At 31.8% G+C, this 27,629-nt stretch overlaps 1 protein-coding gene across 1 annotated transcript; it reads left to right on the top strand.

The window, feature by feature from the left end:
* LOC134715253 (mitochondrial proton/calcium exchanger protein-like) lies at window positions 1-27,071 on the top strand. The gene is made up of 13 exons (XM_063577316.1): window positions 1-187; window positions 4,272-4,329; window positions 5,381-5,894; window positions 6,594-6,737; window positions 8,214-8,357; window positions 9,597-9,800; window positions 10,929-11,180; window positions 12,056-12,211; window positions 14,331-14,430; window positions 18,048-18,199; window positions 19,121-19,377; window positions 25,655-25,796; window positions 26,562-27,071. Exons 1-13 carry the CDS (start codon window positions 139-141, stop codon window positions 26,763-26,765), a joined length of 2,376 nt encoding a protein of 791 aa, XP_063433386.1. The 5' UTR covers window positions 1-138; the 3' UTR covers window positions 26,766-27,071.
* Window positions 27,072-27,629: the final 558 nt, after the last annotated feature.

Below are 27,629 nucleotides of genomic sequence, written 5' to 3'. Positions count from 1 at the left end.
ACATCATCCTTACGCTTTTTCCGTAAGAACTAAAAGGTTATTGATACTGCAAAATTTGGACACCGATGATCTTGAATCGTCTGAAAAATGGTTCTATTTTCGGGTTGATTTTGGAATTAATTGAACAGCAGTCAAAATATGGCACACCGTTTAATCGGTCCATTGTCACTCCGTAGAGTTAAGCTAGGTACGTTATTTGCGCCTGCCTTTTCTCACTACAGAAACGTTTTTTTGATATAAATTTAAAAACTGATTTGCACGTTCGTGCAGGGTGACCAAAGTTATACAAGAAAAATGCCTTTTTTTCGTCTAATTTTACCATATGTGACAACCTTTTACAAATTGACATGTTCACAAGTTTCTATTCTGAATGTAAAGTACTAAATTTACAATAAATGCCCCAAAAATCTGAAAATGCTGAATAATATAAAATCAATTAAGGTTCATCATAAAAAACGGACAAAAATGGCTGTATTTACATGCCAATAATTACTCTGAGTACAGACTTACCTGTAAAGTTGGAAAAGTTTTAATGCCTAGCATCCTCTAGATATAATAAAGTTAAATGCATTTTGTGTTTCAAAAAGATAAAATCTCTTTTGGATTTTGATGGGCATTTTTTTTCCTTCATGCAAAAGGTGTGAAAATTGACTAAATTGTGGTACAACTATGAGATGCGCCCTCAGGTAAAAAAACTGGTTTGTATTGTTTTCATTGTCCTTAATTGACATGGACACCAGGTATCTTCACAACTATAGGTGAGTTAAAGAGTTTATCTGAGTCAGTGAGTGGACAGTATCAAAGTAATTCAGGTGTTTGTTTATTTTTGCACCTTCTGCAGAAAGCAAAAAAAATGCCCGTCAAAAAGCAAGAAAGATTTTATCTTTATCTTTCTTTAACACAAAATGCATTTGACTTTTATATGTATCTAGTGGATCACTAACTCACTCATCCTCTTCGTGCCTGTCAGCACATAAGGCCTCAACCAGTACTCACCACATTTGCCTGTCTTTTGCCTTCTTCTCGGTCTCCTTCCAGGTTTTTCCAAGGTCTTTCGTCTCTGATTCTATAATTCTGCGCCAGGTCTCTTTTGACCTCCCTCTTTTTCGTCTACCATCAGGTGTGCATCTCAAAGCAATCTTGGTGATATTCTCATTTCCTTTCCTCAATACGTGGCCAATCCAACGCCATCTCTTCCTTTTAATATCTGTTTCAATACAACACTGATTGGTTTTTTGGTACAGGTCTTTGTTGGAAATAGTATTGGGCCAGAATATCTTGCAGATCTTCCTCAAGCAGGTGTTATCATGGTTATGGAATGAGGAAAGCTTTTTCATGTCTGATTGGCTAATTCTTCAACATTCTGCCCCATATAGAAGGACTGACTTCGCATTGCTGGTGTATATATTTAAAGCTTTGTTTTCAGACTGATTGACCTTCTCTTCCATACGGGCTGTAGTTGGCAAAATGCATATCTGGCTTTGCTTATTCTGGCTCTTATATATTTTGCTGTTCCATTGGTGTTACTTAGCATGCTCCCAAGATATGTAAAGTCCTCAACCTCTTCTATGATGTTATGTCCTAAGTACACTGGTTGTATTGTGTTACTGTTACTGTTGATGTTCATGAGCTTGGTCTTCTTCTCATTTATAGTCAGTCCTGTACTTTGTGTTGTTTCATTCAGTCTGGTGGTTTTGTTCTGCAGGTTGTTTCTGTTGCAGGAAAGTAGACAGATATCATCTGCAAATTGCAAAATCTAAAATCTCAAGAAAAGAATTTATGGTCCATCTGATGCCTGTGATTTCATTACCCAATGTTGTTCTCATACACCAATCTATTGCTGTAATGAATAAGATAGGAGAAATTACACACCCTTGTCGTACTCCAGATGTTACTTGGAACCATTCTGACTGTTGACCGTTATGTTAATGTACATAACTTATGTAATACACAGCATTCATAGTTGTTGTAGAAAGCTTGTATTAAGGTGATTATTTTAATAGGTACACCATATGCCCTAAGGATGGCCGATAAGCAACTTCTTTTAATACTGTCAAAGGCTCTACGAAAGTCAATGAAATTTAGGACTAGTTTGTTTTGCCACTCTCTACTTTGCTCTATTATATTTCTGATTGTAAAAATATGGTCGATACATCCTCTACCTGATCTAAACCCTGCCTGCTCTTTCCTCAGGATTTTATCTATAGCATCATCTATTCTGCTTAAAAGTACTCTCAGTAGTATCTTGCTTGGTACTGTCAGCAAAGTTATACCATGCCAGTTGTTGCAGTCACTTTGGTCTCCTTTCTTGAGTAGTTTGATTATAAGACCCTTTGCCCAATCATTTGGAATAGTGTCATGACTCCAGATATGTTTAAACAGTTCATGAAACATGGTTGTGCTGGTTTCTATGTCTGCTTTAAGCATTTCAGCTGTTATTGCATCCAAGCCAGGTGACTTCCCGTTCTTGAGTCTAAGTATTGCCTTTCTGATCTCATCCCTTGATACCTCCCCAATATCGATGTCTAGTTCCATTCCAAACTGTTCTATAACTGGAACATCTGCATGGTGTTCTGCATTCAATGTTTCTTTAAAGTGTTCAGTCCACCTCTCCAGTTGTTGAATTTCTGAGGCTAGTGTTTTACCATCCTTGGACTTACATAGTACACTGGAGCTCATGTGCTAACCTTTTAGTTCTTTCGTGATTTTATAAACAGATCTAAGTTCTCATTAGAAGCTGCTGTCTCTGCTTCTTTAGCAAGTGTCTCTAGGTATAATGCCTTATCTGCTTTGTTTTACATTTGACTTCTTTGTCCTTGACTGAATATTCTGTCCTAAGAGTAGTTTGGATTCGTTCTGATTTTGTGCTGTTCAATTTTGACTCTATGTCTTTTCTCTGCTGAATGCTAGTCCATGTGTCATCACTTATCCATTTCTTCTTTTCACGTTGTCAGAGCCTTAGAGTGTTTCTTGATGTTTCTTTAAACACAGTTTCAATCCTACTCCATCCCTGTTCTAAGCTTTCTACAGTACTTGGCTTGTTGTCTTGTAGGTTTTCTAACACTTGAAACCTGTTTCTTAGCTCAATTTAAAATTTCTTGAGAATTTCAGGTTGTTTCAATTTGACTGTGTCGAATATTTCCCTCTTGTTGGTTCTATTCTTTAGTGCTTTTCTTAGCTTCAGTCTAACTTTACCACAAATCAAGTGATGGTCACTACCACAGTCTGCTCTCACGTCACAAAGTGAGTTTTTCCATCTTCCGTTTATCATCAAATCATCTATCTGGTTTTTGTCACAACCATGACAACCATTTGGGGAGTTCCATGTGATTTATCTAGTGGATGCTAGGCATTAAAACTTTCCAAACAGCATAGGTAAGTCTGTACACAGAGTAGTTTTTGAGGTGAAAATACTGCCATATTTGTCCATTTGTTGTGATGAACCTTAATTATCCGGAGGTTTCTGCTTATGTAAATTATTAGGACATTGCATAGTTCAAATAGTTGTGAAATCTTTGGAAGCATTTGGTTTTTTTTTTGTCTTCCTGTCAATCATACAAGATACACAATAGTATTGCCCATGTATAGTTTTCAAATGTCAATATATACCGTATAAAAACAAAATGAATAAAACAAAAATTTAAATGAGTATCCAGTGTATTTGCCAAATGGAGTCTGCTCACCCTATTTTAGAAATTTAAAAGTAATACATGTATTAAAATGGTATTAATTTGTTTATTATGATTATATAGAATAATAAATCGAAGAAATCAAATATAGAAAAATATTAAACAAGTGACCGACAGATCAAACAACACAACAATTTATGAATGTGCATATCAAAGAATTAATTATCAGCCCCACCAGTATAAGCCAGGACTGACAATAGTATTATGAGGCAGGCAATACCAGTAAAAGGGGAAGCTGTCTGTAATAAATTTAAAAAAAAAATTTAAACATATATATTTTGAATGTTAAAAACAAAACAGAAATACCATAACGCTTCTGATGTTGGTTCTTTTGTTAGGGATTTTAGTTCTGATGTCATTTTTATTGTAATCAAATATTGAATTGCAGGGATAAGGGTGGTCTCCTCAGCTCTATATCATATGTTAATGATGTAATAAAGGCTCAATTAATTGACACACTTATCAGGTGAAGGACAAATGAAGGAGATAACTCAAAAAATGAATGGTCTATCCAATTTAAAATAATTTGTTTCTTTTACAACTGATTGTTCTACATGATCTAGTACATTATGTATTTTACAGATACCATTACTAACCTTTCACCATTATATTGTGGATGTTGTAAGCTGCATGGAGCTAAGTAAGTATTTATATCATTTACCTTCTGTTGGCCCCTGTTTTTGTCACTATTGAATCTTCATATACATGATATACAAGAGCTGCTAAGGTGTTATTTTGGGTAATTGAGGGGGTTTAAGTTTTACCCTTATCATGCTTATAGGTCTGTATGTCAGTACATCCATATGTCTGTTCGTCACAAAATTTCTTTCTTTTCTAAAATTTTTGTTTGCTTTTGAACCATATGTTATGGAACTTATACACAATGCTTATTACCACAAAACACAGATTAAGCTTGAATTTGGGTGATGGCACAAATGGAAAAATTGCTGAATTTTTTGTGTCAGTTGTCTAACCTAAAAATGCCTCTTCCAATATTAATATGAGGCAGGCATTACCTGTAAATGGGGACGAAGTCTGTATGAATTATTTTTTTGTAACTTAAATATTTGTTAAAAAAAAGAAACGGAAATACCGTAATGTTCCGATTTTGGTTCTGTTGTTAGGGATTTTAGTTGTGACGTAATTTAAGTTATGACGTCATATGCAATGTAAACAAAGAAACGCTATCATCAGGTAACGTTTTTTCATATCAAGGAATTATTAAAAATGAAATTGGTATTGCGTTCCTTCCTATTTATACTAGACTGATAAATATATATTTTACTCAAAGATTCATACAAACAAAACCGGAAAACGGAAGTACATTGTAGATTTCTGCGCAGGTCCGAGATTTCAAAACACGACAAAAAAAAATTGAAAGATTTTGAGTTCATTAGTCATGTTAGTACAACGAAAAATTCGGGAAATTTTCCCCAATTTTTTTTTTTTATTGAATTTTCTACTGTTATTGGGGACTACGTCCCCATATAAACTTAAACACAAGGCTTGTTACCATAAAACAAAGATTAAGTTTGAATTTTAATGGCTTCGAATTTACCTCTTTAGAGTTATGCCCCTTTATATATAGAAAACTGCTGAATTTTTAGTTTGTGTTCTTTTACTTAAGATTGTCTCACTATCTTCTTGCTTTTATTCCACTTGGAAATTAAATCTACTTTTTCTTGTTTCAGGTCAACACAACTACAATACAGAAGACATCGCTCATCAGGCAGCCATGATTATACCTTACTTCCATCCTATAACTGTACATTTACACACAATAAATCAAGTTCATATTATAAGACCAAGCACCTTATAAGTCCAGATTTTTCTTTAGGTATTCCATTAGGATCCATTAGATATTTTCACATATCGTCACAATATAATGAAAAAGATAAATCATTTGTTGAAAAAGCTGTTGAAGTGTTGAAAGATAAAAAAAGAACGGATAAAAAAGGAGATGGAGTTATTGATAAAGAATTACAACTGGGTGTTGACAAAGAAAAAGTGGATGTGAAATTATCAGGAGACCAACAGAGCACTGTTGTAAAAGCTAAACCAACATTATTACAAACCATAAAAAAACATGGAAAATATTATTTGGATGGGTTTGTTTTGTTTTTCAAAGAATTAAGAATAGCTGTTTCTTACTTATGGAAGAGCATAGTGAAAGGAGAGACTTTGACACGAAGAGAGCTGAAGCAAGTAAGTACATTTTATATTTCCAATTGAAGATTTTTTTTGACAATATATATGCATAAAAAGGTGTAGAGAAATTAAACTAAACACTCCAAGAACTCTGTGTCACTCACCTGATATTTTTATTAATAATTGATGTATGAAATAATGCAACTGTCGTATGTTATACTTTTGCTTTAGTTTGAGAGACATTTTTAAGTCAAAAACTGAATTTTCTTCCATGTGTTTCCTTTAGGTCAGGTGAGCTATAAATTGAATGCCAAAGCAAAATGTGACAACAAATCTAACCTGCAGAAAATGAAAATGCGCCAAGACAACCTAAACATAAAGCAAGCTTGCATGAGATTTTTTTTTTGAGGGAACATAACTTTTCTGTGAAACTACTCCACAAAAAAAATTTCAATCATATTACAAAGATCTGAAAAGAAACTAAAATTTTAGTGTTTTTGTATCTATACTGTGGATTCATTTATATTCATTGGATACCAATTTTCGTGGATTTCGTGGGTACAGGAGAACCATGAATTCAAATGTTCAACGAAAAACAAATTTTCTAAAGGAATGAGTGTAACCTTTACCAAAACCACAAAATTAAATATCCACGAATATGTAAATTTTCCTCAATCCACGAAAATTGGTACCCACGAAAATAAATGAATCCACAGTATATCAATGACATACACTAATTTTCTTTCTACTTTACAGCTCAGAAGAACTACAGCTGACGTCTTCAGAATGATTCCTTATCTCATTTTAATTATAATTCCGTTCTTTGAATTTTTGATACCATTTTATTTGAAGTTTTTTCCTAACGCTCTACCTAGCACCTTTGGACGAGATGAAAAAAAGGTATGTTGTTCTTATGAATCTGATTGTTCAATTAATATTGTTAACAGACTATGTACAGATATTTGGTTAGATAACTTTAAACAGTTAACTTGATCCAAAGATATTATGTCTGACCAATTAGGAGTACTAGCTATGATTATTGATATTGTACACAGTACAAAAACTGTGGCAGTTGGTCCGACTTTACAATTGTGTTGACGTGGTGAAAGGGTAGATAACTTTGACTCTTATTTGGAAAAACATTGATGAATCATATTGAAATACATATATCATGTGTGTCCCATTTGCAGTCGTAGTAACAGAGGTACATGTAAAAAAAAACCATGGTATTATTAAATAACTGGAGTTTATTGGGACATTACCACTGACACATATAATATACATGATATAATGGCTAATAGAATATCAGTGATTAGGACATACAAATCAGTGAAATGATTGAAAATTATTTGCTATTTTTGGTTGGAGAAAGATTTTTTTATATTTTTAAGCTGAATTGTTTTTGTTACTACAGACACAGTTTATCAGAAAAATTACAAAAGTAAATGAATGCATATTAACTAATAAAAGTGTAAGCATGGTTATAGAATATGTTATTTTTTTCAAAACACAAAATATAAATCGTGACTTTTTTCCTGTGACTTTATTCTATACTCACATGAGTATTTATAAGCTTTACACATCTATTAATTTATGAAAATAAACATCTTCATATTTATAAGAGTTATTTATAATTTCTAATATCTTTAAAAACGCTGAAAAAATGATGTAAACTATTAACTGAATTTTAAGGTGCTACCTAACAGTACGGGGAGATAACTCTGTAAAATCAGCTAACTGATTTTATTATGTTGTATTGTTAAAGAAATATTAAGGTTCTCAATGATAAAATTTAGTGTTTGTCAAACTGTTATATATCCAACCAATTTTTTCCGAGGAAAGTGATTGGTTCAAGTTTTTTGTATTTTTTTGTATTTTTGCAAAGCGTCAACAACGGTCAAAGTAAATATTTTGTCAAAATTTAATGAAAATTGAACAAGCCTAATTCAGGGCTTTTCAAAGTAGCCGGTAGACTTGGATTTCCAGTGGCTCCAAGTGCCGGCTAGTTCACTGACAAAAATCTATATTTAAAAAGAAAAAAATGTCTTTTCAAATGATTACAGGCAGCCGAGAGACGCAAAGTTGCTGGATGAAAAGTCAGTGTTTACCTTAGGCTAAATATAGTTCACATGAATTCAGGTCACTGATTGTTGTCTATTTAAAGTCAGAATGCATTGTTTCTTTGCATGTATCTGACCTATTGAACAGTTTACAAAAAAAGAGAAAATCAGAGGAAATATCAATTTTCTGTCAATTCTTGAGAAATAGTTGTATGATTTAAATATGCGTAACAGTCTTTGGAGAAAAAGAGAGGTCATTTGTTTACAAATGCACGTAGTTAAGGAAATTTATTGATTATTTTCATTTCTTCTATAGCCTGATGTCTTACTTAAGGAAGGCTTAAAAAGAAAGCAGGAAATGGCCAAATTACTGCAGGAAACTTTACAGAAAACATCATTGGAACGAAAGAAGAAAGATGCACCCAGCATGGTGTTGGAATTCACAGATTTCATGGAAAAGGTTTGCTAACATATTGTATATGTTATAATACATGAAAATATAAGTCCAAGCAATGGGAATCAGGATGAATTGGTCCTTGAAACTTATTACAAAAACAAATATTTTTTTTGTATTTGTGATTTTGATAAAGATTTTTTTTCATTTACAATATCTAGATGCAATTTATTTTCTACTCATTTAAAAAAAGCCAATTTCATAGATGCCAACCATTACGTTTTTTGCGTAGTTTGTCCGATTTTGCGATAAAAACTACGCTATTACGGTCGAAGTCGAATAGTTACGGATTACCAATCATCGCCATTCAATTTTGTAAAACACGGATTTTTGTCATTACTTTTCCGTCCTGGTCCGGTATTTAGAAAACGCCAATGTAATGCTTCCGGTTTCTCGGGAGTTATCAACCTATTGTTGAGTAACTAACTGACTTCCGAAGAGGCAAACTTGCATTCACCCTTTCTCTACTTCTCCTTGACAAAACGAAAATGTACTAGTCGAGAACATCTGAACAATAAATGAATGGAATACATACTACAGACAAGATGTTAAACGACACATTTCGTGCACATCACTTTGCAACCACTTGTCGGTACTTTTTATTGGTAAATGCACGTTTATGAATGATTACTGAAAACTTTTCAAAAATACGAAAAATTTGATAGTTTGTTACTGATTGTGTCAAAAGGGGGTTGGCATCTATGCAATTTGAAATCATGCAAATACACATTTTTATTCTATATTAGATGAAAAGGAAACAGTAAAATATTTGTGCAGGAGAAATTATTCAAATGTAATAAGTAATGTTGACTGTATATGCTTATTATTGAAGTTGAATAAAAAAAGATATTAGCAGGATCCTATATAACAAAAAGAACTGTGGTAGCATTCTGTGTTCAAATATTATCTTGGCCCTGTCTGATGTCTCACACATTGAGTATGAAGTTTTATATTAAGCCTGGTTAACAGCTTCAGAAAAGAACTTTGATGATGAAGACTTATTTTTTCCTATAAAAATGTGATGAAATAATCAATGACTCATTGGTTACATGTAGATGCAAAATTAAAAAATTAAAAAGTTTTTTTTTAAATATTTTAAAAACTCTTACTACCGGTATATGGCTTTGATAAATATGAATGAGCAAGTGAATAAATTGTAAATATCCACCTCTTAAAGTTATTCAATATATAATTCTAAATTATATATTTTGACTCAATGACTTGATTATTGTTTATTTTTTATAGGTTAGAAGTGAAGGAATAGCAGTTTCCAATGAAGAAATACTTCACTTCTCTACAATGTTTGAAGATGAAGTGACAATAGATTCTTTGACTAGAGGTCAGCTCCAGGCCTTATGTAGAGTACTTAGTATCATACCTATAGGAACTGATAACATGTTACGATTTCAACTGGACATAAAATTACGTCAACTTCTGGTGGATGACAAAGTGAGTATATTTACTTAAAAATAGTGAGAATTATAATCATGATGGTTTTCACGATATCTAAGGAGTAAAAGTACTGAAGTCAATGAGTCGCAGGAAAAAAAAAGGATCGTTGAAAATTAAGAAAACAAACACAAAACACAAACAAATTTATGTACACTAGCTAAACAGTTCAACTCAAAGACATGCATACATGTGTACATGTACCAAAAATTTAAAGCAGTTTAGTTTTCCTTTCAACTTTTTCATAGTCTTGTCAAATATAACTGAAAGTTTTCAAAATCATACAATATTCTAAAAAACAAAACATGATCATGATGATTACTCGTTCAATTAAACCATGAAATTATTATAATATAAATTCAGAAAGGTTTATGATATTTTTTATAATTGGGAAAACTGTACAGGATAGATTTCTGAAAAAAAAAACACTTTGAATTGTGATAAATTTGTATGAATGAATAATTTCCTGCAATTGCAATAATTATCTGTAACACAACATTGTCTTCTACATATCAGGTATTAGTTCATGCAATAACTTTTAAAGTCAATATTTACAGTAATAATATATCTATACTAGAACACACCGGTGATATCGCGGGTCCGTGACTGAATTAAGGTATATAACTATGTGTATGCCTTATTTTAGTATTGGTATTGTCATCTGATAAAGTCATGCCAATTATAAGATGCACAGTTTTCTCTGCTTTCTAAACCCGTTTAAACCCGTTGACCTGGAACCTATCATTTATTGGTAATATAAATAATTTGGAAAACAAAAGGGCCTGGAATTAATTATTTTTTACTCAACAGTATACAGCAAAATTCTAAATACACCGTTTGGTGGTGCTCCTGTCAGATGCGGAATGTACAGATAAGGTAGTATGTAACAGGTGAATATACTATTGGTATTGGTGTCTGATTCGATCCGGAACTTCTTAATTATTGGCAATATTAATTATGTGGAAAACAAAGGGGCCTGGAGTGGTGTAATTTTTAATCAACACCATTGTACTATATTAGTTATATATAAAGTTGAATTCTTTGATTCATCATTTTCACGTGATGACGGCTGACAAATTGGACCTTTTTATTTTAGTATTATATATGCATGATATATTTATATTTTAGATGATTCAAAAAGAAGGCATTGAGGCATTGACAGTACAGGAATTACAGCAGGCCAATCGAGCAAGAGGAATGAGGGCTTTAGGTGTAGATAAAGAGAGGCTGATATTTCAATTAGAACAATGGCTAGACCTTCATCTAAATCAACATGTTCCAACATCCTTATTATTGTTGTCAAGGGCTTTATATCTACCTGAACATCTGTCGCCTGTAGAACAACTACAGAAAACAATACAGTCACTACCCAAGACTGCTGTAAGTACATTTTGATGTTAAGAAATTTACAAAATTTGAATATGTGTGAAAAAGCCTTGTATACATATGTTTAAGATTGCCTTTTGTTTCTGATTTTTCAAAGTCAAAATTTTGACGGGACCTTTTATGGTATACAAATGTCTGTTGTCCCTCAGTCTGTCTGTTCGGGGTAAACATGTTGCACCGTAACTTTAGAACGACTTATCTAAATTTCATGAAACTTAATATAGTTCTTTCTTATGATGGTCAAATGATCTGTATATTTTTGGGTGAAAATAACGTTTACACTTTTTGAGTTACGTCACTTTGTAACTAAAACAGGGGGGTGTTTTTTTTTTAAAAGGTCGCACCGTATCTCAAAAACGATTCTTGATTATTGCTTAAAACTTTACACACTTCTTAGTTATATTAATCTTAATATCTGTATACTTTTTGGTGATGATTCAAAATTTCATTTTTGAGTTATTGAGTATTTTTTTTAAAAAGGGGGGGGGGGGGTCCCGCCGTGTCTCAAAAACAATAAATGGTTATTGCTTAAAATTTTCTCAGAAACTATTTATAATTATTTCATAAAACTTCCACACAAGACGTCAGGCGTATCATGCACTCATGGCGCAGCTGTTTATTTTAGTGTTAATTAAAGATACTTGATAATGACATTGAATTTGAATTCTGTTTTAATTTATTTTTTACTTCTTTTTTTTTTATGAATATAAACTTCATGTTGAAAAAGAAAATATATTTTTTCTGTATTTATTTATAATTAAGGATAAAACAAAATTAGGAAAAGGAGGAATTTCTTTTAAATAAGCATGTATGAATAATTTTGATATATATATATTTTTTAAATATTAGTATGTCATTCATATTTGCAGACTGCTGAAGCAACAGTAAGAGTTGCTGCCATATCAGGTGAACAGATAGATCCAGCAACAAGGATTGAAATTTTGAAGTCTGAGCAAGAGGCTATAGCTAAAGAAACCAAACTTAAAGCTGAAGAGAAAGAATTGAAAAAACAAAAGCAAATACAGGTTTGTATCTGGTGTGTCAATATCCTGAAAATTCTCATGACTTTAAGAAAGAAATATTCTTGTTGACTTTAAGCACTATAAAAGGAGTATGTTCGATAAGGTCCTGAAATGGCCCCCTCTTTTAGCGTAAATTTCAAATTCTGATTTATCGACCACTATCATGATAAAGTATAGCTTATACATTGACTAGCTAGGATATAAACCATTTTGTTGAAAATTTTACGTTTTTGTGTTTCATTATGACGTCACAAATTGTACTCATGAAAAAATCAATGAAAATGGGTGAATTTCCATAGATTATTGGACAGGGAACATAGAGCGCATATGTCAACAACAAAAATCTTTTCAAATAGTGTTTGTGAAGACTTTTCACATGTCTTATTTGAATCTTAAGCTTGTCGACACCTGTGCTCTATGTTTCCTGGTCCTTTATTTGGTTGAAATTTTGCTGATTTTGTCAAATTTCACCAAAATCCCTTATTTTGACCTTTTTTGGATGTAAAAATCACCGTGTTAGAATTATACTTTGACAAAAACAGTTCTGTTTAACTTTCTAACATGTCTTTAAGGCAACTTAAAACATTTATTGTCTTGTAACTATGAACTTTATAATTGGGCCAAATATGACCTTTACCAAACTTACTCCTTTGAAACAGTAAATTGAGTAAATAACCATTGTGATTAAAAGTAGGGACTATAAGCATATTAATAATACTGTAAATTCAGAAATTATTGCGTGCATTTATTATGCATTTTTTGGCATTTTAGACTTAAATGCTATTTTATTTTTTACGATTTTTAGAAAAATCCTGTTTAATTCATTATAAATATTTGAAAAATGTGAGTTTAAATTATTTCGTTTCAACTCTGTCACTATTTTTGCATTAAAAAAAAATTGGCAATAATTTCTGAATTTAAGATGTAAATTTCAAAACAGTAAGAAGTTTGTATCCCATTCACTCAGAAGGTCAATTCTTAGATACATTAGAGACTATTTATAATACCTCTGCCTATACTTTTATATGTCAATACACACTGTTTTTGTCTGTCACAAACAATTTTTTTATCTCGCAATTTCCTTCAGTGATAAATAAAGGAATGGAACTGAACCTCACAGAATTACTTCTGACATATAAAGTTTAGTTCCCTAGATGGTTTATTTAAGCTATACAATTTATATACTTCCATTCATTTACATAGCTATGACTTTTTTGTACAATAACAGTTTAAAAGAGTAAATTATACTGTGAAAATAAAATAGCATCATTTTAGGACAGTTATCAGCACATATTATTTTTTTAGAAAAATCTATGGATTTGAAGACTTAAACATATAATAAAGTTTTTTAACGATTTTATGTGCTTTCTATACAAATTGTCACTTATTTGAGATAATTCAATCAGTTGAATTTCAGAGAATGAAAGAAATAAATGCATTAATTTTTTTTCAATTCTCCATTGTAGTTCAACTAGCCAAAGTTATATTCAGAATTTTCCCAACATCTATGTCATATCTAATTTAATGTTACTTGGCCTTAATTTATTAAAATGTAAAAAAATATTGATATTTAAGTCTGAGAAAACAGGGTAATTTTATTTATAGTTGAAATTGGGCTTTGATCTAGGTTCCATTATATGTGAGTACTTTAAGATGGCTACTTTGTTTTTTTGTAATTTAGTTAGTTGTGTTTGTGCTAATGATTGAAATAATTTTTAATTTCTTTGAACAGTTTGTTCTAATGTTGTGCTGCTACAAATTGGTGCAGTTTTATTTATACTGTAAATTCAGAAGTTGTTTGTTTTGTAGAAATTATTGTAAAAATTGCCAAAAAAATGTTGCAAAAATATAAACTAATTTCTTAAGTTTTAATGTCATTGCTTTCCTGAAATCACATTAATTAAATTCCTGCCGATTGTTCAGCAGACACAACAATAAATGCAGACAATAATTTCTGAAATAGCAGTTCTTGAAATTCTATCAGATAAAAAATGGAAATAAGTGAAAATTTTAAATAAATAACAGTTTTGATCTTTAAGAATTTAAAACATTTGCTTAATGGAAAATTAAATTGATGGAGTAAAACCAAGATGATGGAGATGTTTGTTTAAATTTTTCTCAGAAAGAGGCTGATGAGGCAGAGGCCATTGCTGCCAGGGTTGCTATGGAAGGAGAATTATTAATGGACAACGCGCCTGAAATTGCTGCACGTGCAGAAGAAGGTAACTTAATCTGTACAAAGTATAAAGGAATAACAGAGATTTTTTTTGGGATATGAATTTTGTCTTTTGTTTTAAATGTTATAAATCTATTAAGATGATTTAAGACTGGAACAATACATATGGAACAAGATGCGCAATTCATTTCTTGTAGACAGTAATAAGACCCTTTTCCTCAATTCCTCTGACCATGTATGATGGCTTATTTCAATGCTGACACATTTTTAACCGGATTTTTGTGACAAAAATGTCGGTTATTGATTTGGGGATGCTCGGCGGGCGGGTGGTCGGTCAAATTGATATTGAAGATTTTCACTTTCACCAATCATCAGTAATGGTTCTTGTGATATTGCCAGGACACAAATAAATGCTAATAAATCCGCGTTGCTGTCATTGTGACAGCCTCTTGTCAAATATGTGGTTAAATTTTGGTAGTATAAAGTGAAATTCATTTTTAAGAATATCTTGAAAACAGAATAGCTCTTTGTGGTGCAGCTTTTATTTAGGTAAATATCCTTTTTTTTCCATCAGAAAGTTCTATAACATCTTCATCTGCAAACATTTAATAACTCTATAGTTTTTACACCTTTATTATATGGTCCTCTGCTCTACAAATGAGTACTAAAGGTTAAGCTTAGTCACTTGCGAAAAACTGAAACATGTCCAATATCACTGCACAGAGATTTTTTGTTTACATTCTATATATGAGTACCTCAATTTATGGTGTATTAAGGATAATGACCCATAATCAAATCCATGGCTCTGATTTTTCAAATGTGATTGTGTGATCTTCTTCGATATGACTTCTTGAATAAATCTGTATACATATGTATTTATGTTCATTTTTGAAAGAAAAAAGGTTGTCACAAATGAAGTTAAATTGAAATTCTAAATAACTTTCAGCAAATTGTGAATATATGTTTATATAGGAAACTGGTTTTATGTTATAGAATATAAAAAAAAATCCTTTCAATACTAAAATTGAACAGAAAAAGTTTGTACAAGTTATGACCTGGCTTTTTCTTCCTCAATGCAGGTCAGTTTCAGAGTTTGAAAGGTATGATTATGATTTAAACAAATACAGCTGATTAAAATAATGCTAAGCAAAGTTTGCAGTGTAATATAACAAACAGTTGGCTAAGTGTTGAACTTAAAATGTGGATTTGAAAAGATCATGATCAGTAGTTGAGCATTTTTATAAATGATCAAGACCATAGCAACAGTTTTATAAAATACAATGCTGACCAGTTATTCAGAACTTTTTAAAACCTTTAATTTGCTGTCTCAATTTAAACTGAAAAAATACATCTGAAACTGAATTATTTCATTCAAATGTATACAATCTGTATTATTGAGAGAAAAAAAGCAAAATTCTTGAAAGTGTCAACACAAAAAAAAAGGTTCCCCCTGTTTAGCTTCGTAAACCTTTTTTATGAGTGGCATATATTTGAAGTCTAGTGTTTTACCCTCCCCTTTTCACTGGAAAAGACAATATCTTGTGACTTGTTGCTGTGCAGCTATTCATGTCAGTGGCGTAGCTGGGTCATTTTTACGTGTACGCCCGAACCTTGGCGAGGGATATGAGGGGTGCCAACCGCTCAATGTTAAACATGTTAGAGCACTTTCTGGTATTGGGTTCAAAAGGGACGAAGCCCCCAAAAGCTATGGAGAATGAGATACCGTAATGATTTCTGTCAGGAAAAATCATTGATAACAACATACTTTTGAATCTAAATGGTTTATTTGTTTTGGTTAAATTTTGTAATATATTAACCTATTCATCGCGTTAAACTGGAAGCTAGCCTAAGTTTGATTTGAAGAGGTTTAAGAGAAAACATCCAAACCAATATTACTTTTAAATAAGTTTAAAGGGTGCCGTGAGTGGGCATACAATTGACAAAAGCACCTTTTAATGAACACCGAAAAAATATTTCTAAGAGGTGCAATATAAAAAAAATGCTGGAACACTTAGGATTTCTTCCCACAAAAAGTAAATCAATTTATCATTCCTTTAATAGGATTTTTAAAAAAATCTAAAATTTTCTTTTGATATTGTTTTCTTGGGCTGGAATATTTCACGACAATCTATACAGGTTTATAAATTGAGCATGTAAAACAATTAATTGGGTAAAAAAGAGTCCAGCTATCTGTCTATCAGAAAAGAACAGAAAAATGAACGAAAACAAATGCTTTCAAAATTTTAGCTGAAGACACTAGTCATAGAAAAAGCTTCTCCGGCATTTTCATTAAATTCAATGAAGGTTCGACAAGTAGTAATGTAATTTAGAAATAACAAAATGTAAGCTCTAACTGTGACCACTTATTAATTGCAGAAAGACATACATTTTGTCCTTAAAATGCGGGAAAATTAAAGATATAATTGCATTATTATATTGATCTGAATACTCTTTTGATCATACACAGTTTCTGTCCAACTTTCGTAAAATTTCACGGAGAGTCATTCAAAAGACTTTATCCACCTTTGGAACCTAAATATTGGTGCCGCTTTGTCTCGCTTTTGGGACATAAATGACAGGCTCGACAAAAATACAAACAGCATATTGAATCTTAGCAGATAGTGAATTGCTTTAGATATAAGAAAAGTACATAGAATTCATAGTAGATTTAGACTTTTACAAAAGATTCATGCAAATATATTAAATGATCTATTTGAGTAAATTTAGTCCCTTTTTATTCAAAATTACAATCCATTGAAAAAAGAAGCATAAGGCTGATGTGCTGTTGACCATTTTTTCTTATTCTATGTCGAATATTTGTTTTATTTTCAAAATTCAAGTGTACGCCCGGGCGTTTTGACGTAAACGTAGCTACGCGTATGCATGTATTTCTTTGATATTTTTGTCAGTTTATTTGATTGTTTTAATGACCAGCTTCTACTTTCTAATTAATAGTCAAATCATTGGTGTACTAGTCAACAAATGTATCAAATACTTTTTGGAGTGTGTAATCCCTTACATTATAAGCTATTCCTGTAGATTTGAAAAAAAATGTTATGAATATATTTCATGCGTCATGTTGACTTATGTTAACAATATTGATTTATTGATACAACTCCTCAGTACAAAAAGAATATATTGAGGCGACTTATTAGAAGTAAGGCTAATTAATACCTTATTTAAGTCAATGACATAGGCCTTTTCTGTGTCTCATGTTAACAAATATTTGCATTGTGTCTAAAAGAATCAACTGTGATATCTAGGTACTTTTGAAAAACAGCTTACCTTCATTTTCATAATTTGGTTTGGTGTACAAGATGCAATCATTGATAAATCAGTCTGACAACATCTAAAATAACATCCAATAATTGACCACTTGTATTGTGTGATTGTCAAGTTTGCATTCATATAAGTACTACTTTGTAACATCGTCATTGAGGTTGTTCTTCATGAGAGACCAAATGACACAGAAATTAACAACTTCAGGTCACCATATATTAATGAGCCAGACCCATACAGCATAGACAGCTATAAAAGGCTCTGAAATGACAAATGTAAAACAATTCAAACAAGAAAACGTATACATTTTAAATGGTAGAAGATTTACTTAATGTACATCTATGTGCTTTTTCTAATCTGTTCAGTAACTATTTATCTCCACAGAAATCAAAAGTCTTAATGCAGATGAAGAATTATCTGACGAAGACCTCAAGGAGATTGAGTCAGCCATAGAAAACATTGCTATGGAAAAGAAGTTTAATATTGATGAAGAAATATTACAGGATCTAAAAGAAGATGTAGATGAATATAAAGAAGTAAGTGAAAATCAGATACTGTTAATTCAGAAATTATTGTGAGGTTTTTGTTAATGCAAATAATGCGACTGTGTGAGTATTGCAATAATCAGACCTCACATTCTGGTATCTAAATGCATAAATTTTAATTCAGCTTTTCCTGAGATGTCAATTCTTCAAATATTACATTATTAAATGTATGCAATAATTTCTGAAATTTACTGTACTTTTTTATAACAAAGCTTTTAAAGGAAAAAGTCACATATGAAAAAAACTTGACTTTCTTTCCTCTGATATTTTTCAAAACAAAGGACACATATTTTTCTGTTAGGCCTATATTTCATACAAGAGGTTTTATGTTAAACTTTGGTTTCACCTTCAGAAATATATATTTTTTATTTATTTAGTTATTGACATTTTACGATTTATTTGCCATTGCATAATTATTTACTTTTGGTACTAAAGAAAATTGTCATGAATGGAAAATCAGATATAACAAACTGAAGACAATTCTTGGTCAAGGGAGTTATATACGATACAATCATGAGAGCAAATCTTCAAATCAATAATTCCTTAAGCATAGGCTGAGTGCAATAAGCTTTGAAAATATAACAAATTCATAAGTGATATCATATGCTTCAAAATGGACAAATGAATAAGTTTGCAATATGCATGATATGTAAATATAGAATCAGTATTATTTTTGGCTTTCTTATTTTTATTAATTTCTTGTTTAAGCTTTATCTTTGGAATTACAGTGTTTAAAAAAGAAACTATTTTAATAAATGCTTTGCACTTTAAAAATTTCCAAAGCCTCAGAATGAAGTTACCACACAAAACTAAAATTTTGTCAAACCATGCAAATTTGTAGCCATGAATTTAAATGCATTCAAAGTAAGTGCTTAAAACATGTTTCAGTAATTTCATTATCTACTTTTGTAGGATTTGGAAGACCTTAAGTCAGTTATTTTAGCTTCTGGTGGAGATGAGGAGGACATTAAAGAATCCAAGTCTGCTAAGAGGTTAGGTAAAAAAGTAGACAAACTGGTTAATCAACTGGATGTCAAGCTTGATGAGCTGCACCAGAAAAGACTCAAAATTAATAAGGAGATCGATTTGAAGGAGAAGAACCTCATCTATGCAGATATTGATGATATAGAAACCAGAGATGAAGTAATGCAGAAAATATCAGAGAAGAAGTAAGAAATAATTTTATATTAATATGAGGCAGGCATAACCTGTAAATGGGGACGAAGTCTGTAAGAATTATTTTTTTGTAACTTAAATTTTTGTTAGGGGTTTTAGTTGTGACATTATTTAAATTATGACGTCATATGCAATGTAAACAATGAAACACTATCATCAGGTAACGTTTTTTCATATCAAGGAATTATTAAAAATGAAATTGGTATTTCGTTCCTTCCTATTTTATACTAGACTTATAAATATATATTTTAATCAAAGTTTCATACAAACGAGACCAGAAAAGGGAAGCACATTGTAGATGTCTGCCTAGATGCAGGAATTCAAAACATGACATCAAAAATTAACAATTTTGAGTTCATTAGTACAATGAAATATCTGGTTTTTAGCTCACCTGGCCCAAAGGTCCAAGTGAGCTTTTCCCATCACTTTGCGTCTGGCGTCTGTCGTCGTCCGTCGTCGTTGTTAACTTTTACAAAAATCTTCTCCTCTGAAACTATTAAATTAAACCAAACTTGGCCACAATCATCATTGGGGTATCTAGTTTAAAAAATGTGTCCTGTGACCCGGCCAACCAACCAAGATGGCCACCATGGCTAAAAATAGAACATAGGGGTAAAATGCAGTTTTTGGCTTATAACTCAAAAACCAAAGCATTTAGAGCAAAACTGTTTATCAGGTCAAGATCTATCTGCCCTGAAATTTTCAGATGAATCGGACATTCCGTTGTTGGGTTGCTGCCCCTGAATTGGTAATTTTATGGAAATTTTGCTGTTTTTATACGACCGCAAATTTTGAAAAAATTTCGTCGTATATTGCTATCACGTTGGCGTCGTCGTCGTCGTCGTCGTCGTCCGAATACTTTTAGTTTTCGCACTCTAACTTTAGTAAAAGTGAATATAAATCTATGAAATTTTATCACAAGGTTTATGACCACAAAAGGAAGGTTGGTATTGATTTTGGGAGTTTTGATCCCAACATTTTAGGAATTAGGGGCCAAAAAGGGCCCAAATAAGCATTTTCTTGGTTTTCGCACTATAACTTTAGTTTAAGTGAATAGAAATCTATGAATTTTTGACACAAGGTTTATGACCACAAAAGAAAGGTTGGGATTGATTTTGGGAGTTTTGGTTTCAACAGTTTAGGAATAAGGGGCCAAAAAAGGGCCCAAATAAGCATTATTCTTGGTTTTCGCACAATAACTTTAGTTAAAGTAAATAGAAATCAATGAAATTTAAACACAATGTTTATGACCACAAAAGGAAGGTTGGTATTGATTTTGGGAGTTTCAGTCCCAACAGTTTAGGAATTAGGGGCCAAAAAGGGACCCAAATAAGCATTTTTCTTGGTTTTCGCACCATAGCGTTAGTATAAGTAAATAGAAATCTATGAAATTTAAACACAAGGTTTATGACTATAAAAGGAAGGTTGGTATTGATTTTGGGAGTTTTGGTCCCAACAGTTAAGGGAAAAGGGGCCCAAAGGGTCCAAAATTAAACTTTGTTTGATTTCATCAAAATTGAATAAGTAGGGTTCTTCAATATGCCGAATCTAACTGTGTATGTAGATTCTTAATTTTTGGTCCCGTTTTCAAATTGGTCTACATTAAGGTCCAAAGGGTCCAAAATTAAACTTAGTTTGATTTTGACAAAAATTGAAACCTTGGGGTTCTTTGATATGCTGAATCTAAAAATGTACTTAGATTTTTTATTATTGGCCCAGTTTTCAAGTTGGCCCAAATCGAGGTCCAAAATTAAACATTGTTTGATTTCATCAAAAATTGAATAATTGGGGTTCTTTGATATGCCAAATCTAACTGTGTATGTAGATTCTTAATTTTTGGTCCAGTTTTAAAATTGGTCTAAATTAAAGTGCAAAGGGTCCAAAATTAAACTAAGTTTGATTTTAACAAAAATTAAATTCTTGGGCCTCTTTGATATGCTGAATCTAAACATGTACTTAGATTTTTGATTATGGGCCCAGTTTTCAAGTTGGTCCAAATCAGGATCTAAAATTATTATATTAAGTATTGTGCAATAGCAAGTCTTTTCAATTGCACAGTATTGTGCAATGGCAAGAAATATCTAATTTCACAATATTGTGAAATAGCTAAAAAAAAATTAATAAAGAGTTATCTTTCTTTGTCCAGTATAGTAAGCAAGAAATATCTGCAAGAATTTTTTTTAATTGGAGTTATCTTTCTTTGTCCAGAATCAACTTAAATCTTTGTTATATACAATATACAATGTATATTCACTTTTTACTACCAACTGATAAATTTAAATAATCTTTACCATTCAGTGAGGTTTTTTTTACATCTTAATATTTTATGATGTATTTAAATGAGAAGTAATTGTTGCAAACTCCATTAGAATATTTTAATTGAAATTAGTTTTGGAATAAGGGAAATGGGGATGTGATTAAAAAATTGGGTTCAATTTTTCTCATTTAAAATTTCATAAATAAAAAGAAAATTTCTTCAAAATTTTTTTTGTAGAGGATTAATATTCAACAGCATAGTGAATTGCTCTAAGAGAAAACAAAAAAGTTCATTTGAATACATTCATTCTGTGTCAGAAACCTATGCTGTGTCAACTATTTATTGGTCTTGTTTTCAAATTGGTTTACATTAAAGTCCAAAGGGTCCAAAATTAAACTTAGTTTGATTTTAACAAAAAATGAAATCTTGGGGTTCTTTGATATGCTGAATCCAAACATGTACTTAGATTTTTGATTATGGGCCCAGTTTTCCAAGTTGGTCCAAATCAGGATCTAAAATTATAATATTAAGTATTGTGCAATAGCAAGTCTTTTCAATTGCACAGTATTGCGCAATGGCAAGAAATATCTAATTACACAATATTGTGAAATAGCAAATTTTTTTTTAAATAGAGTTATCTTTCATTGTCCAGAATAGTAAGCAAGAAATATCTAATTGCACAATATTGTGCAATTGCAAGATTTTTTTTTAATTGGAGTTATCTTTCTTTGTCCAGAATCAACTTAAATCTTTGTGATATACAATATACAATGTATATTCACTTTTTACTACCAACTGATAAATTAAAATAATCTTTACCATTCAGTGATAATAAGCAGTTTTTTTTACATCTTAACATTTTATGATGTATTTAAATGAGTAGTTATTGTTGCAAACTCCATTAGAAAATTTAATTGAGATTAGTTTTGGAATAAGGGAAAGGGGGATGTGATTAAAAAATTGGGTTCAATTTTCTTATTTGAAATTTCATAAATAAAAAGAAAATTTCTTCAAACATTTTTTTGAGAGGATTAATATTCAACAGCATAGTGAATTGCTGTAAGAGAAAACAAAAATTTTAAGTTCATTAGAACACATTCATTTTGTGTCAGAAACCTATGCTGTGTCAACTATTTAATCACAATCCAAATTTAGAGCTGAATCCAGCTTGAATGTTGTGTCCATACTTGCCCCAACCGTTCAGGGTTCAACCTCTGCGGTCGTATAAAGCTACGCCCTGCGAAGCATCTGGTTGGTTATTATCTTGAGTATTATTATAGATAGAAATAAACTGTAAACAGCAATAATGTTCAGCAAAGTAAGATTTACAAATAAGTCAATGTGACCAAAATGGTCAGGTGACCCCTTTAGGAGTCATTGCCCTTTATTGTCAATTTTTAACCATTTTTCGTAAATCTTGGTTATCATTTACAAAAACCTTCTCCTCTGAAACTCCTAGGCCAAATTAATCCAAACTTGGCCACAATCATCATTGATGTATCTTGTTTAAAAATTGTGCTTTTTGACCTGGCCAACCAACCAAGATGGCGGCCTAGGCTAAAAAATAGAACATGGAGGTTAAATGCAGTTTTAAGTTATTACTCAAAAACCAAAGCATTTAGAGCAAATCTGACAATGGGTAAAACAGCTGGTCAAGATCTATCTGCCCTGTTATTTAAAGATGAATGGGACAACCCGTTGTTGGGTTGCTGCCCCTGAATTGGTAATTTTAAGGAAATTTTGCTGTTTTTGGATATTATCTTGAATATTATTATGGATAGAGATAAACTGTAAACAGCAAAAATGTTCAGCAAAGTAAGATTTACAAATAAGTCAACAGGACCAAAATGGTCAGTTGACCGCTTTAGGAGTAATTGCCCTTTATAGTCAATTTTTAACCATTTTTCATAAATCTTAGTTAACTTTTACAAAAATCTTCTCCTCTGAAACTACTGGGCCAAATTTTACCAAACATAGCCAGAATCATTATTAGGCTATCTAGTTTAAAAACTGTGTTTTGTGACCGGGCAAACCAACCAAGATGACCGCTACGGCTAAAAATAGAACATAGGGGTAAAATGCAGTTTTTGGCTTATAACTCAAAAACCAAAGCATTTAGAGCAAATCTGACATGGGGTAAAGTTGTCTTTCTGGTCAAGATCTATCTGCCCTGAAATTTTTAGATGAATCAGACAACTCGTTGTTAGGTTGCTGCCCCTAAATTGGTAATTTTAAGGAAATTTTGCTGTTTTGGGTTATTATCATGAATATTATTATAGATAAAGATACACTGTAAACAGCAATAATGTACAGCAATTTAAGACTCAAAAATAAGTCAAAATGACCAAAATGGTCAATTGACCCCCTAAGAAGTTATTGTCCTTTATAATCAATTTTTAACAATTTTCATAAAATCTGTAAATTTTTACTAACATTTTCCACTGAAACTACATGGACAAGTTCATTATAGATAGAGATAATTGTAAGCAGCAAGAATGTTCAGTAAAGTAAGATGTACAAACACATCACAATCACCTTAACACAATTTTGTCATGAACTGTCTGCTTCCTTTGTTTAATTCACATATACCAAGGTGAGCGACACAGGCTCTTTAGAACCTCTAGTTATATATATATATATATATATTCATAAGTACGTCTGAGTCAGTGACAACCCTACAACAGATGTATCCATCGGATCGCCATCAATGATGGTGATACATGGTGATACATTAAAGCCCAGGTGGTCGTGTGGTCTAGCGGGACGGCTGCAGTGCAGGCGATTTGGTGTCACGATATCACAGTAGCATGGGTTCGAATCCGGGCGAGGGAAGAACCAAAAATTTGCGAAAGCAAATTTACAGATCTAACATTGTTGGGTTGATGTTTAGATGAGTTCTATATACATTATGTACACAGCCATGTATCACCATCATTGATGGCGATCCGATGAATACATCTGTTGTAGGGTTGTCACTGACTCAGACGTACTTATGAATATAATTATTTTCTGTGACTGTATCTTACATTAATTTGTAGGATCCTTTACTATAGATAATTTAGCTGATCTGTAACAATAACATCTTCATGCCTTATATATCATGTACTGTAGTACGCCTCTAGATTAAAACTGACGTGGAAAGGTAACATATGGCCACCGAAAGCTCTTTTTTAGAGAGCCCAGGTGGTCGTGTGGTCTAGCGGGACGGCTGCAGTGCAGGCGATTTGGTGTCACGATATCACAGTAGCATGGGTTCGAATCCCGGCGAGGGAAGAACCAAAAATTTGCGAAAGCAAATTTACAGATCTAACATTGTTGGGTTGATGTTTAGACGAGTTGTATATATACATTATGTACACAGCCATGTATCACCATCATTGATGGCGATCCGATGGATACATCTGTTGTAGGGTTGTCACTGACTCAGACATACTTATATATATATATATATATACAACTATTTTAATATGTTTTTGTCACATGACATAGCCTAGAAAAGACAACAATTTGCTTAAAGCACAATATCAATATGTAAAGATGACTTTCAGATTGAGTGTGCCTTCTGTTCTAGTTGTCCTACTTTTGTTAGAATTAAAACCTTAAAACTGTTTATATGAAAATTTACTAACAAGTCAAACATTGAAACTATTATAGATAAATAGACACGTAAAAAGGACCAATAATCAGCAGGATAAGATTACAAATAAGTCAACAGGACTGAACCTTCAGTAAAGAATCATAATAGAGTTATTCCCCTGTAAAGTTGATTTTTGCTGAAGCTGTCTTGTACTTGAGTGTATAATGATAACTTGTAGATTGAATTTGCATTACCTTTAAGTTGACCAACTAGTGGTGGAATATCAGCTTGCTATTTACCATAAGGCTGTCTGCTCTGGGCAGATATTAACTTTTTTTGAAGAATTGCATATCAGAACATGTTGATTTGACATTTCAATAAAAGGCATATATACTTAAATTGTCAGATTTTTACAAAAATATTTAATTTGTTTCAGGGGCTTAGTGATTAGTATAAATGATATGGTGTTGGCATTGAGGAGACTACAAAAAGTTCCAGATGAAGTCCGACTTCAGAAGATTGTAACAGTTTTAGATGAAGACAAAGACGGTATAATTGATGCTAGTCATGTTCTTAAGGTAAATAATTTTGACTTAACATTCAATTGCCAGAGAGATCAGTACATGTACACACAATACAGACTATCAGTAGCATTTAAGTTAAGGACAAAGCTAGTTTATGTTGTTTTAAGAGCATTTGAGGTCATTGGCTTCAAATATCTAATGAAGTCACCCATATGAAGTTAATGACTTACTGTTTTATTTTTTTGGCCTAATCATATTTTCATAAAGCCTTTAGGTCAGATTACTTTACTGCGCACTTGGTACAAATGTTTTGCTTTAGACATGAAATCTATACACCTTATCGCTTATCCTGGCTGACCCGGCTGCTTGCACTTTTGACGTCATACACAATCACTTTTCGATTGTGGCGTCATTTATTTTGTTTTGTGACGTCAAAATTTTACGGGAACCTGTGTGATTTCCAGTAATGGCGGACAAATAGCGATAAGGTGTTTTGATCTGATGGTTGATTGCTGAGTCTAAACTTGAAATTTTAATTACCACAAGGCCTGAACTTGTTTGCAGTAATTCTTAGAAACCACAAATATTATGTACTTAATATTCTACAATTTGCCTTGGTTATATGTGGAGTGGTGCATAGAATTTGTTTTTGTAGACCTCCCTTAAAGGGTATTTCAAGAGCCAAAAGAAGGCTACATTGCTTACTATTACAAAATAAAGGTCCATCTTCTACTTCTGTTAAAAGACATTCTGTAATTTATCTGTAGATTGTATACTGTGAGAGTTGTTTCCAGCTTCATGTTCTATTTGTAAATATAGGTTATTAGATTGCTGGGTCAAGAAAATGTCAAATTGGAATCTTCCCAAGTTTCTGAACTAATTGATCTATGCAAGAAGGAAATGCTGATTGAAGAAGAAGAAAAAAAGAAAGAAAAGGATGAAAAGGAAAAAGAAAAACAAGAGAAAAGTCTGAAGGAAAATTCAGTGAATAATGAAGAAACATTGAAAAAATCTTCAGAATGAAATGAAAATGGCTAATTGTTAATTGTTATTTATTTTGTGATAAGTTTTAAATAGTTAATGATAGTATTGAAATACAAAAATTGAATGATTCCTGTTATAAGGTTAAACCATATGTTAAACATGTTTTAAAACCATCAAACTCTCAGCTAGAATAGTCATGAAAGTAAAGTGTGTGCCACACAGAGTAGGTACAACAATTCTTTTTATTTGATTTGAACAAAATGTTTATATTTGTATCAATTTAACCATCAAAGCATTCATGTCAGCCAAAATATTCATTTACTGCACCAGTAACTGAAGACAGAAGTTCAATTTAAGAATATGAAGTTCAGTAGTAGATCCTTTGCAGTTTGTATGCAAATAGAGAAAAGAACTAATTGACTGTGATTGCTCAAACATAAACCTACCTAGTCAACTCGTATAGTTAGGATATGGTATCAGGGTCACAATAATCAAAAATCTACTGGTGTTAGTTATAATATGACTTTTAAACTTATTATACAAGCATTCCTCAGGAACCTCTGTACTGTAGGTTTAGCATTCAATTTAAAGAAATAATTGGTTAATGAAAGAGTCAATGTAAGGCATAAGTTTGGGGTTGTAATAGAATCCAAATAAAAAATATGGTTAGAATAAGAGCAATGAATAGGACAAAACTGACCCTAAATGGTTTGGTTCTCTGAAAACAAAATCTGTATTAAATTGGAATATTTAAATTTCAATCAGTAAACCTCACATTTTAAAGTTTGAGAATTTAAACAGGGTAAAATCTAAATGTCTCAGTTTCATTTATGGACAATCTGTTTAAACTTTGGCTAATATAAGCTTGGTTGAGGATGTAGGAGGTTATCCATTTTGAAGGCT

Source organism: Mytilus trossulus, chromosome 4, assembly GCF_036588685.1.
Source record: "Mytilus trossulus isolate FHL-02 chromosome 4, PNRI_Mtr1.1.1.hap1, whole genome shotgun sequence".
NCBI classification, from domain to species: domain Eukaryota; kingdom Metazoa; phylum Mollusca; class Bivalvia; order Mytilida; family Mytilidae; genus Mytilus; species Mytilus trossulus.
This window is presented reverse-complemented; position numbering and strand designations above follow the sequence as displayed.